Source organism: Epinephelus moara, chromosome 13 (genome assembly GCF_006386435.1).
Source record: "Epinephelus moara isolate mb chromosome 13, YSFRI_EMoa_1.0, whole genome shotgun sequence".
Classification (NCBI taxonomy): domain Eukaryota; kingdom Metazoa; phylum Chordata; class Actinopteri; order Perciformes; family Serranidae; genus Epinephelus; species Epinephelus moara.
Window position 1 is genome coordinate 21,716,327 of NC_065518.1, and position 13,374 is coordinate 21,729,700.

A 13,374-nucleotide genomic window follows, 5' to 3' on the forward strand; every position below is an offset into this window, starting at 1 on the left:
TGAGGCCTCTGAAAACACTACGCCATTGAAAGACGGAGGTTTTGCTGAAAACTGAAGCCTGTAACTCTGGCCGGCAATGGTTGTAAACACCCAGGGGTGAACTGCGCATGCGCGCCATTCTTCCTCTTTGGCGTGGGGGGGTTGAAACTCAAAACTGGGGCAGCTGCGCTCTCTTGCGGCGACAGTCTGCACTGCACTCTTTTGTTTTCTCTCTTTTGAAATACTCGCTTATCAATTAATCGATAATTGATCGTTAATTTTTTTGATGATCGAATAATGAGTTTTGATCGTTTGCCCATCCCTACTTTCAACGTGCTACCTCAGCTACTAATGTACAGTTTTAGCCCACTAACTATCCCACTATTGGCAATGGTACTACTGTACTTTCAATAAAGCAATCGTACTATCAAATCCACAAAAATCAATCAATTCAATCAATCAATTTTATTTATAAAGCCCAATATCACAAATCACAATTTGCCTCACAGGGCTTTACAGCATACAACATCCCTCTGAATACATTGCTCATCTGTCTGAATACATTGCTCTTCTTAATGGGTTCAGTTGACTATTTAATCTGCAATTTCCTATGACCTGTATCCCAAACACACACCATGTGAAACTGTCCGTGGGCAACTGTGCACTCAATGGGTATGGACTAGTATTATATTTATAACTAAAATACATATACTGGTAATAAACGTTTTAACTGACTAGGGGTGTAAATCACCAGCTTCATCACGATACGATATTATATCGATTTGTTTGGGTGACGATACGATGTTTGCCGATATCACAAAGTCTGTCACGATACGATTTTGATTCGATTCGATTCAGGAGCCTGCGATCAATATGATGCGATATCATATGCCCATCTAACACAATCATTTACATCAACTCACAAAAACAACTAGAATATGATTTGACCATTTTATTTCTGAGCTCTGTTTGTTGTTTGAGTGGAGGCGCACTTGCCCAGAAATGGTGACACAGACGTGCTATGTGAATTTCAAAATAAATGTGTATCTTTAAGATAACAATATGGATCGATGTTTTCATTTTGCATTGATATAATCAGATCGTTAATCAATGAATCGATGTATCGATGTATCGTTACACCCCTATAACTGACTACTGAAATTCTAAAAATAAATTCAGATGGGTTGTTTTCAAAGTAAAATACTTCAGTGATATAAATTCAATGGTATTTAATTTTCAACATTAAGTAAAATGGAAACCACTTAAAGCGATCACGGTTACAGTGATCAACCGCTTGTATGGATCAAAAAACTTTGGACAGAATCAGCCCTATACGAATGCCATTCAAAATATTGCTTGTAGTAATCAAGTATTTTGCTTACAGTGCTCACTTTGGGTCTTTTCATATATGACAACATATGGAAAACATGTTAAAACTATGGTAATTCTATTTATTTTTTATGTTTTTACTTTACTCCCATGACACTTTGCATCATGGTAACCCATCTGTTCCAGCTGGCTATCTGACGCTGGTGCAGCATGCACAGTGAAATCATGTCTCCTCAAAGTTTGAAGATATAAAAATTTCCTAAAAAAAAATAAAAACATATACTCATACAGAAGTAATTCCTCCCACTCCCACAAACTATCTATTTTCTATGTTTGAGATGCTCATGGGTGTGTATCCCCACAGCACTCAGGTGAGGTCGGGGCTTTATAAAAAAAATAGCAACCAGGTGCCAGACTGACAGCAGTTGGTATCCAGGAGAAACAGGACAGAAAAAACTCATATACAGCATCGCGAAGTAAATCTGTTTTGTAGATCTAGTTTTTACTTTCTCTTTCACTGGCGAGCATGTTTAAAGTAACCAACAATCCTGCACAGTGTACCTCTAGGACTGATAGTCATAGCTGCTAGTGATGGAGACAGGAAACGAACACGCACAGGGAAAGCACCTGTGGTCACGTAATGAAACAGCTGTACTGTATAGTGTATTGTACTTGAAACACTCACTAAAATTCAGTCAATAGTAAGCTATCCTTTTCATTATTTTAGATTCATGTAATAAATACACAAATGTCAATTAGACAGTAATCTGCATGAGACATAAAGAAAAGAGATGCCACACAGCTGGTTCAATATCAGTGAACTTTCCCTTTATATTCATTGTAAAACGAAATCGATGGTTTTACCTGTAGGTGCTCTTCTATGTCCTTACGGTCGTAGGTGATTCCACTGGGTGTGATGCAGGGCTCCCTCATCAGCTCAAAACTGATCTTCCCACACAGGTAATCTGGGATCTCCCGCTTCTGAATGAACGACAAAACGCAGCAGGGGTCACACTGATGCAATGCTAAGAGATATATGGATATAATATCCAAATTGCTACCATAACACTGTGACATAGCTTGACAAATTGCTGCTTGCCAATACTTTCCACATTTATGTCCTCTGAAACCACATCACTAAAAATAAAAATAGAATCAAAATGTTTAAATAAAATGTGCAATATAGCAAAATGTATTTCATCAGAAATTCCATGTTCTATAATAAACCCCCTGTGTTCATGTCTTCTGTCACATACAGGAGAAAAACACCCTGTTGGCGGTCAGTGTGGTGCCACTTCAACTGACAATTACATGACAACTACCTCAGTTCAGTCAACACCTATCTATAGCAAGGATAATTAAATGCTACAAGCCCTGGCAAACAAATAGTGATGGTTACCATAGAAACAGCTTGGACTGGAAATAGGACATAAACTGTCTGTTTATAGGTGCATGTTTTCACAGATGCACTCACGAGAATTAACGGCAGCAAATAATTTGAATTAAGACACAGGAACAATGCAGACAGAATGCCCACATGCTAAAATTAATACATCTGAACTGAGTTATCATAACTGCACACAAATTTGAAGCCTATTTCTCTCGTTGCTATGTCAACGATCAAAAAAGATGGTGTGAAGTAGGTGTGTACTGTTAGCAAAGATGCATTTGTGTGGGTGAATGTGATCGGCCTGTCTGTTTGTTAGCCCTGTAATGGATGACGGTGACCTACGCAGGATGTTTCACTGCGCTCTGCCCAGTGCATGCTGGGATAAATTCCAGTCCTCCTATTATAGGAGCTATGTGAAATGACTGAATGCATGAATACAAGTATGCTCTATTACATGCTCAATTGATGGTAATGATAATGGCTTCATTTGAACACTCACTTTTCTTTTCTCATCCACTTGAGAGAAGAGCTCATCCATGTCCATTAGATACTTGTCCTAAGTAGGTCACATTCCCATGTAAGCAGACACATTCATAAATATTCAGTTAGAATTTATAATTACTAGATTTGTTCATTAAAAAACATGACAACTGAGTAAATCCAAGACATATAAAACATACATGTTTTGATGCAATCTTGGCAGCATCGCCTCCATTTTGATTGTCGTCCTGCTTCTCTTTGTATTCTTCAAGTTCTCTGCATGAATACAAAGTTATTATAAATTACCCTTCCACCCAGACAAATATTATATATTTGACTGCAGCTCCAAAGTCTCACCTTTCCTTCTCAGCCAGTATGAGCTTAGTCAGATAAGCATGTAATTCGTTTTCCTGGTTGATGCGCTTCTCCTCAATGCTATTCCAACGTTTCTTCTTCGCAATGCGTAAGGCGCTGGGGATGTCATCTCCGAAGTTCAGCCTCTGTTCTTTTGCCAGGTTATAAGCTGTAGAGAACATGACAACAGCAACACTGGTTTACTATTAAAGTGCTTTCTTTTTGACATCTCTTGTTCCGTAGAAGGCATACCAATATTTAGACAACTAAAAATTCCCCTTTAACTGTAGGCTATTACTATTTCAATGATAGAAACCCTGACAAAGCATACTGTAAGACATCCCTGCAGACATATGCTGAGGAAGAGCTGATAAAAAGCCACTTTACCGCTAGAGTTAAAAAAAAAACAGAAACACGTCGACTTCAATATAGAATGAGGAAATATATAAGAAAGATTAAGCAATATATGGGCAAGCTGCTTTAACACACTGCCACAAAATGTTGCAAAACTTTCACCATCCTTTGGTAGTTTGCTCTAACCTTTCTGCAGGTTGCCGATGGCCTCATCGTAGTTCTCTAGCTCCAGGTGACACTGGCCCAAGAAGAAGTGAGCTTTGACTGACTGGCTGTCCAGCTCCAGCGCGTGCTTACAGTCTGCCAGAGCCTTGTCATGTTGCTGCAGCTTCACATGGCACAGAGCCCTGTTGGTGTAGTAGACTGCTACCGATGGATTACGGTTCTGGGATACAGGACATAGTAGACAATACACATGCACTGTAACATCATGGCACTGTAGACTAGGCTTCACAAAGGAAATGCATCCATTGTATTTCTCTAACAAAGACAATATTGTTTGGCTGTGTTTGGTTAAGGTGACACCATTCCACCATTGCTATCATTTCCTGTACTCACAATAGCTTTGCTGTAACATGTAGCAGCCTCCTGGTACTTGCGGCAGAGGAACAGCCGGTTCCCCTGCTCCTTCAGCTCCTGCGCGGTGGAACTCTTCTCCGGGCTGCCGGCCATCTTCTCCACCGGCTCCGCGGGGCCCGCCTCGCCCTGCTTCCCTATCCTGTTCCCCGTCTCTTCGGCTGGCTAACTGACAGGTCCAAGAATGCCCTGTCCCTCCTGGATCTCACACACTGGATCGGAGACACAGTGCATGTATAGTTATGTCAACATTCACGGCGTGCATTCACTGCAATGCACCTGCAATGCGCGTCTTGGGGCGAATTAGGTGCAGTCTTTGATGCCACCCAAAAGGCATTTGTTTAATTCGCTGACTGCGCACACAGCTCAAAAATACAGCGATGTGGCTAGACAGCCGGCGAATTAACTATTCATGTGACGGACATCAGCGGTTACTAAATGAGCAATACAGCTAGCTAGCCAGCCATTAGGAAACATTATACACTCACGGTCCTCTCCGTTAGTGCAAGGCTATTTAACTGTAACGTTACACCACTGGTATAACATTACGATAGTAGTTTGAGGTTGTACACAAATAACGTTATTAAATATTATTAACGTTTGACACACTAACAGTTGGCATACATGTGTTATAGCAGCATGTAAAAAGAAAGAGTGACAATGTCGTTAACTTTGGTTAAACAGCTATCAAGAGATCGGTGCTTAGCTTGATGTTAGCTAGTTAGCTAAACTAGCATAGCAAGCTATGTTGTCGATTTACGCCGGGCGGTTGGCTAATAAGAAGACAGCTCTACCCGCTCGCTTGTATTACTTACAGTAACAAAATTAATCAGCAGGTGATTGGACTGTAGTTATTATAGGCCTGAAAAGTCGTCTTGACATTTATCTCACATTTACCTCAACGCCGCTAGGCAACCTCAGAATACAGACAAGAGCTAATGCTAGGTTAGCTCGTTAGCTACACAGCCTATTCCCTTTTGTTTATGCAACTTCGATGTAAGTTAGGGTTTGTTTTTTAGATCTGAAGTTAACACTTCTTACCTTATGGAAGGAATGTTACATCCAGGTGAAACAGACTTTGTATGATTTGATATCTTAATCGATATTTTTTCCCCCATACAAGCTGTCATGACAGGTTGTTGTTATGCTGACGTCAAGCGCTTACGCGACGTAGACGGAAGCCGTAAGGACGTTTTTTCCTCTCGACAGAAAAAAGAAAAAACCCGGAAAATTGCCACCTTCCATATAGAATATTTTTTTTCCCGCAAGGAAATGGGGTGATTCTTTAAGTGTGGGCTATTTTTATACTTGAATTTTTAAAATTATTATCATTATAAAAAAAAAAAAAAAATCAATATTACAATATACAATATTTTCAGTAATATAATACTGGTATTGGTATTGTCATTTCCATTACCATGTATCTTTCTGCCACAATTTAAAAAGCGATGGGAATGACTTAAAAAAGAATCTCATGACATGTTGCATGACATGACATGACATGTTGCCAATGTCTGTTTTTACGTTGGCATTAAATATAGGCTACACAAAATACACAATAGAAAATGCAGTTTGTCTTATTATTTGTACATTCACAGCCACCAAAAGTGTCCTTTCTTTCTTTCTTTCTTTCTTTTTTTTAGCATCCCCATTAGCACCAGTATACACTTTGGCTATTCTTCCTGGAGTCCACAACACATACAATCATAAACATTTATACACACAACAAAAACAAAAACAGCTCATCTCATTGAATAAATCATATGCATACTGAAGAGAAATAATATTATCATCCACTCAACAGAAATTCAGCCATGAAGTACAAAATCAATAGTAATTCAAAAGTGACATAAATCATTTGTTCAAAGGCCTCCTTAACTAATAACTATCATGTGCTTTCTCACATATAATTCCTTTGGAGACAAAGGGTTTAAAGTCATTCAAAGTAGATCACCAGATTTACAGATACATATTTTCTAGTGTATTCAAAGATGATGTTTCAACAAAAATTGGAATCTTTCATTACTATTCTCTAAGACAATATTTGCTGGCAGATCACTCCACTTGATCATGGCTCTGTATGTAACAGTTTTTTGCAGAGTACTTCGGTCCCTCCATGAAGCTTACTGTCCTCCAGTCATGTGCTCACCTGCTGCATGAGTATTGCTGTGGTCAGCAAATAGGTCAGGTAGTCAGGTAGTGTGTGACACTTTTGGTAGAGAAAATCAACATGCCATATAACGTACCTTGCAAGATTTGGAACCAGTGATTTTTTTCCTTATTTTCATATATATATATATATAGATATATATATATCTATATATATATAGATATATATATNTAATGTAAAACATATTTTAGCAATGTAATACCATGTTTGTTGTAATGTTCTAATATTTAAAGAGCCCAATATGTAAAACTTTCTATGTCACATTTTACCTGATGATGTCACAAATGACCGGACTTCACCATATACACCATTTTCATATATATACACCATAAAAAAAAAAGATAAATCCCTGAATTTAAATTTCGTACAGTGTGGTGGAAATCACAGTTTTACTTTTATGAAAGAAGACATAAAATACCAATATATCTCAAAACACGATACATTTCATTAAAATGAGTATTTATGTGTCATTTATATTTGAAAATAATAAATGTTAAATTCAGAATTAAGCAGTATTTAATGTCCACAAATCTGGCTCAGGAACAAAGGAAATTAAAAAAAAACCCACACACACATAAAAGGCCATTTTTAATATTTAATATTTCTATGATCCTTTGGCTTCAAGTAAGTGTAAGAAAAATTAAAAAAAATAAGACATGTAGGTGTTTTTTACCATTTCTGACAGGAAAATAAAATAATAAAGTAAAAAAATTAAACATATAATGAATGTCAGTGTCCTTGATTGACAATAAAATCTGTAAAAAAGTTTTATGTTAAAGACACTTTAATTATTGATGATTCCCCCATGAGAACAAACTTAAAAATGAAAAAAAAATCCTTAACCTGCTCTTTAAAGGCTACTGTACCTTTACAGGTTGTGTTACAGCCTACACTGTCCTCAATTTACATCTATTCCCCCAACAGGAGTTGTGCACCACAACACAAAATAATCACCAGTAGATGGCGCTCTATAATCAAAGTTTTATCCAAACCCAATGTTCACTGCGAAGCTTCTGCTAGAATATACAGATAGAGAAGTGTTGGAGAGATTTGAGGCACTTGAAGCCCTCAAGCAGTAACCCATTCAATAATCAAAAACAACCTGAACACTGGGGAGAACATTAACATTAATGTAGCCCACTTACAGCCACCTGTGACTGAAAATTGTGACTCCTAAGTGAGGATAATAACAGCAACAAGTTCCAAAATATTCATTTTTTTTTATATGTCATTGCTAATTTTTTTGGCGGGTAAACTCTGAGACCTCATGACAATGGTCTACTCATTTGTAGGTGGCATATTCAGAAAGAAAAAAGGCCAGATTATGATCAAGAATTTAGTATGTATTATCAGGGCCATCCCACCCACAGAGAGATTTAACCACACACACACACACACACACACACACACACACAGATCCATAGATGACCTTTATAGGCCTTTATAAAGAGAATAACATTCAAGTTTAGCCATGGAGGAATTAGCGAGGCTGTGACTGTGCACAGGGTCACTTTCATCCGTAGCCTGTCGGGGCCTCTGGGAAGGCTCGGCACAGAGATCAGCGTGTGAAGATTAGGGCACATCCCCTGAGCAAACACACTGATAAATGTGTGAAGGGGGCCGTTGAGCCGCAGACCCACCAGAGCAGTGTGTCCCCAGCTGTGTTTACCTATCCCCACCAGTCTGGTCCCCTGATCCCTCAGAACACCCACCTACCCAGCCAGCCCGCCAGTCCCATCTCTGAAGAAGCGGGGTTTTTAGCCCAGAGACAAGGCAGATGAGGACAAACACTTTAATGCTGCAGTATATTGTAATCAAGGACACAAGTTTTTACCAAGTATTTATTAAACGGCACACAGTCTGTGTTCTCCTTTCTTAAACTTAATTTCTTTGCTTTTCTACAATTAAAAAGTACGGATCGACAATTACAAATGAATGCCCACTAATTTAAAGGTCACAACACCTCAAAGTCTACCCTCACTGACATAAAGATGAAGGACATGATACCCCTATCAACAGTTTCAGCAAAAACATAACATCATAACCTTCATTAATGTGGGATTATTGTAGGCCTGTTATCTTTAGTTTGGCTGGGTGGACTGAACACACTGAATGTAGCTGAAGGCGTTTTATTTGTCTTAATTCTGAGTGAATTTTCATGTGTCAAAATATCCCACTTGTGCACAAGTTATATTTGGTTGATAAAATACTATAATGCAAAGACTAATTGGAGCAATAACTGTATTTGCATGTTTGCTATAGGCTACACAAGTGCATGATAATAACCACAAGCATAGGTTTTGTCTCAACACTGAGGGGGACATATATGACATATATGAAACTGGGTGTTTGGAGTAATCCTATGCATCAGTTTTTGCCTTTTATGCATCAATTTATGTCAAAAATGTCTTTAATTTCATCAAAATAAAAGCCCTCCAGTACTTTATGTATTTATTGGAGGGGACAAATGCAAATGTTCTTAATATTTGGAGGGGACGTGTCACCTACAATCCCCCTCAAATCTATGCCTATTATATAAACACCTCTGTCAATCAATGTAACATTGACACATTGTTCACATTCTGTCTTGTTACAAAATATATTCTTGCACATTTTTTTTCTGCGCTAAAAATTTCCCATCATGCAATCATGTATGAAACACAACTATAATTTAGTCCTGGTTTATTTTGTGCTCAAGAAAAAGACATTATCATATAGAGCAGGGGAAGGCAACCTGTGGCACCCGCGACACATGTGGCTCTTTATCTCCTCTACAGTGGCTCCCTATGGGTTTGTCCAAAAAACCAAAAAGGACATAAATAACTGTAATTTTTTAACATTTTTATTATCATACATTATTGTTTTAGGCCTACAGTGATTTTACATTCTCCAATTGTAAAATTGTGTAGCCTAAACACCAGTTAAAACAATGTTTTAACATTTCTTCAGATAAAATGTGCATTATACATCTACGACCTGGCGCCTTTTCCTTTAAATTTTGCCAAACCTAAATGGCGATGGCTCGTCTTGAGTCTAGGCGAACTATGGATTCCAAATCCAAAAGAGGAAAACAGATAATTTAATAGTGTGCAGACAGATTTGTTTGTTCTACCACCAACACTGCGAAGTAAAAGTAGCAAATAATCATGAGTAGCCCACTGCAGAGGAGCCACCTTGTGGTAAAAGATATTAATAAAGCTCGTTTGGAGCCATTAGTCATGTTGATAGGCTAATTTAGATACCTTCATTATAAGGCTCAAATATGTATTTTTCAGCTCCATACAGATTTTTTTCCTTTTATTGGACAAAAATGTCTCTTAATAGTAATGAGAGGGATGCCATATTGGTTTGACTGACCCAAAATCCATATTTGACATCTCAACATCTTTAATTGTTAATATGAGTGAAGTTTAAGTTTGCCCAGTAAAAGCCCAAATCATCTTTACACAACCTGCTTCTCTTGCTTTTATGTGATTATTTCTTAAGTATTAAACCATATTTGCTATCTTTTAAGATCATGTTCCTAAGAGAAAAAAATCAGTCTTCCATATAATATCAGTGCATTTGTCTGCCATGAAAAAAAAAGTTATAGATTATACAGAATTCTCCAACACGATATTGTGTGAACAAGCCAGCGTAGCAGAAGCTGGGAGTAATTGGACGGATTAAATGACTGTTTGCAGAGGCTTATAAACAGAACAGAAACTCCACATTGTGATGATTCAGATGGATGCGGTTTGAAGTGCTCGGTGTTTACATTTAAACTGCCTCACCCCCACTCACCATCTCTCTGCCCACTGTCCGACATCCCAACCGTCATCCTCCACCATCCCCCCCATTAAACCCAACTGCTGCCCGCTGCACCAGCTGGCTGAGCTTCCAGTCACCTTGGCAACGAGACCAGGAAGTTGCCCGGCTCCTCTGGCACCGCTGAAAAGCAGCCACTTCCTGATTGATTCTGGTCTTTCTTTCTGCCTGTGTAGTCGTTTTCCCATTTGGCAGTGGTTTTTTTATTCAGCGCCAAAGCGTCTGAAAAGAAGAAAAAGGGCGAACACACTCTCCTTAGCGTTAAGGGAAACCTCAGGTTCAAATGGCTAAAACAAAAGCAGTATTTATCCACAATGGTGGTCCTTTGTCTGGTGGGTTTGCTCATTTTGGGAAGGGGAAAGGCTCATAGACTTAATGCAGTTTGTTCAAGTGGGTCTGAATGCAACATGTACACAAAGGTAAAAGAATAGTTCCACTGTTTGAGCTGAAAGAAGATGGAAATGCAGGAAATTATTGTTTCAATTTACATCTCAGCTGATTAAACAGCTTCTTTTAATGTGATGAAAGGAAGGTTGCAGGTGCATTATGATTACTGGAGTCAGACATGTGCTTATGTTGTCATACTGTCAGTATAAACCATTTATGTCATTGTTTATTAGATTTTTTAGAGTGTGCAATGTTTTACAAGGCTTTCTACACATGATTCACACACGTCAGCCCACTTAATCTGTAATTAACCATCTCACTGTGACACTCAAATGCACACATGTCCAGCTGTCAATCACAATTTCCCTCTTTAAATTCACTCACTCAGCCCTGTAATCTGCTCTTGTGCCAGAGCACAGACACAAACTAAAACTTTAACATCCATCAACTAATAAAGGCCGCTCTCTGTTCTCATACAGGGTGCACATTATACACAGTCTTCATTAACAATATACGTATATGTTCTAAGTAAACCTAACTAATTTGACCAAAGTGCCAAAGTTACTGAGTTACATTGTGGAATAGGAACATTGCTGGATGTGATCATAATGACTTCAGAAGGATGAGAGGAAGTGTTTTTTTTTTCTTTTTTTGAGTGAAAAAATGGAAATGACAAAATTAAATGCATCAATGAGATTTTTTTATTTCGAGCTGCTTATCCACTGTGAATTACCTTACAGATATCTATTTTGCAATGCTCATTAACAAGTTAAGTCCCCAATAGATTGAATTCATGAAAAAAAAAAGTTTCTTGAATGCCTCCACCGTGAACGAAGAATTCAAAAACTGAGAAAATACTTGATAAATTGGAGTAAAAGGGGGCTGCGTTCAACAACGGCAAAACTATACCAAAACATGTGTTTACAAACTCTTATACAACTCTTGCAATAAAATCTGAGTCTCATTTAGATCAGTCAGGGTTGGACTGACCAGATGGGCTGGCCCATCTTGTGGGTCCCAAGGCCACCACATGCAATGTTGGAAAAAAAATACTGTAGGGGGAAAAAGGAACATCCTACCTGATTAGAGGTTACACGGCCCCGAAATTGTCAATATCCTACCTATACTGTTGGGCAGGTGGAGCGGTAACGGCTTTTGTCACCTCCCCACACCCCTTCAAATGAATCCGTCCATCGTGTAATGTCAGAGGTCAAGCAGGAGATAATAAATAGTAGAAGCAGAAAATAAATGAAATCAAGGCAGAAAGAGCAGGGCAATTGAAATAAAAATAGGCTACATATAAGATGGACAACACAGCCAAACAACAAACAGGTGGAGCACAGATGGTCACAGGAAAAAAAACTACTTGAGGCTGATACTGCAAGGTGTTTTAAGATTTCACATGTTTTAAAAAGTAATGTAAATGTCAACAGTGTGGAAACGTTAAGGTTAGCAGCAGTGATAATGATCACAAAAGTCTCCCGGCACCACCAGAGGAGGAGAGAGTTACATCGTTACAAGTGATGCATGTGACACTAGTTATTGTGGTGTTAGCTTTAAGTGTTCCTGTACTGTATATCCTGTTGAAATGCAGGTGAATCTATAGGCTATCTTAGTTTGTACACTGTGTTGGCGTTTATTGAATGTACCTGCATTGAAAACCTGTGTTTATGGTAGCTGTGGGCCGGTCCAAAGGAAAAATGCAGGGCTGAATTTTGTTCCCAGTCCAACCCTGTATCCAGTCGTATGCTCAGTATGCGACAACACAACAGTGCTTGTTAATGTACTTATGTCACCACGAGCTTGTGTCTCTGCTACTTGCAACAAAACACCTCAGCTGAACGTCATCAAGTTTGTATTTGGTCAAATATATATCTCAGCAGTTTATCAATGTCTGAGGCAAATTTTATATCACATTTCGCAGCCCCATTGTGTCCCTTTGTACAACACAGTGCAGAGAAAGCTAGCATAGCTCCAGCTAACTAAGCTAATTACCACAGTGCCACAGCCAGAAACAAAGCACACCACTGGTTGATGCTTCACTGCATCATTGGAGTGCTAAAAAAGAAGCAGAGGCCACCATAACTCGGGTTTGTAGCACGTCACACACATCAAACAACACAATGTTTTAGCAAAAATGCATGTATTTGAGAAGTACTGAGCATAAGATTGGATAAATGAGACCTCATACTGCACGAGCTGTGTAAACAGATGTTTGAGATAGTTTTACTGCTGTTAAATGGAGACCATTTTTACTGCAGTTGATCAAGCATTTTCTCCATTTTTGGAATCTTAGTTCACTGCTGAGGCATGCGAGAAAAACAAGTTTTCTTCACAAATTCAACATAACAAATGCGCACATGTGGGTAAGTATTCCCTTTAGTGCCATTCCTTAGTAAAAGTTCATATAAATAAAAAAAGTTATTGGCCAAAAATATACTCCAAAAAGTGCGCAGAAAGGCTACTTGTTTACAGCAGCAGGAATTAATGTGATGTGTGACTTGTTATCACTTTAGTCTGTTAGTGGTTAGAAGTGTTTGGTAATCAT

The 13,374-nt window shown here is 38.5% G+C and overlaps 1 protein-coding gene across 1 annotated transcript in view; it reads right to left on the reverse strand.

Moving 5' to 3' along the window:
• stub1 (STIP1 homology and U-Box containing protein 1) overlaps positions 1-5,629 on the reverse strand; it is a 9,553-nt gene extending 3,924 nt beyond the window's left edge. Inside the window, exons 1-7 of the mRNA XM_050060499.1 lie at positions 5,504-5,629; positions 4,445-4,674; positions 4,073-4,271; positions 3,536-3,701; positions 3,379-3,454; positions 3,198-3,254; positions 2,173-2,289 (exon numbers count right to left, since the gene is read on the reverse strand). Of these exons, the coding sequence (XP_049916456.1) occupies positions 2,173-2,289; positions 3,198-3,254; positions 3,379-3,454; positions 3,536-3,701; positions 4,073-4,271; positions 4,445-4,558 (729 nt within the window). The 5' untranslated portion in view covers positions 4,559-4,674; positions 5,504-5,629. The remainder of the gene's footprint in view (positions 1-2,172; positions 2,290-3,197; positions 3,255-3,378; positions 3,455-3,535; positions 3,702-4,072; positions 4,272-4,444; positions 4,675-5,503) is intronic.
• Positions 5,630-13,374: the final 7,745 nt, after the last annotated feature.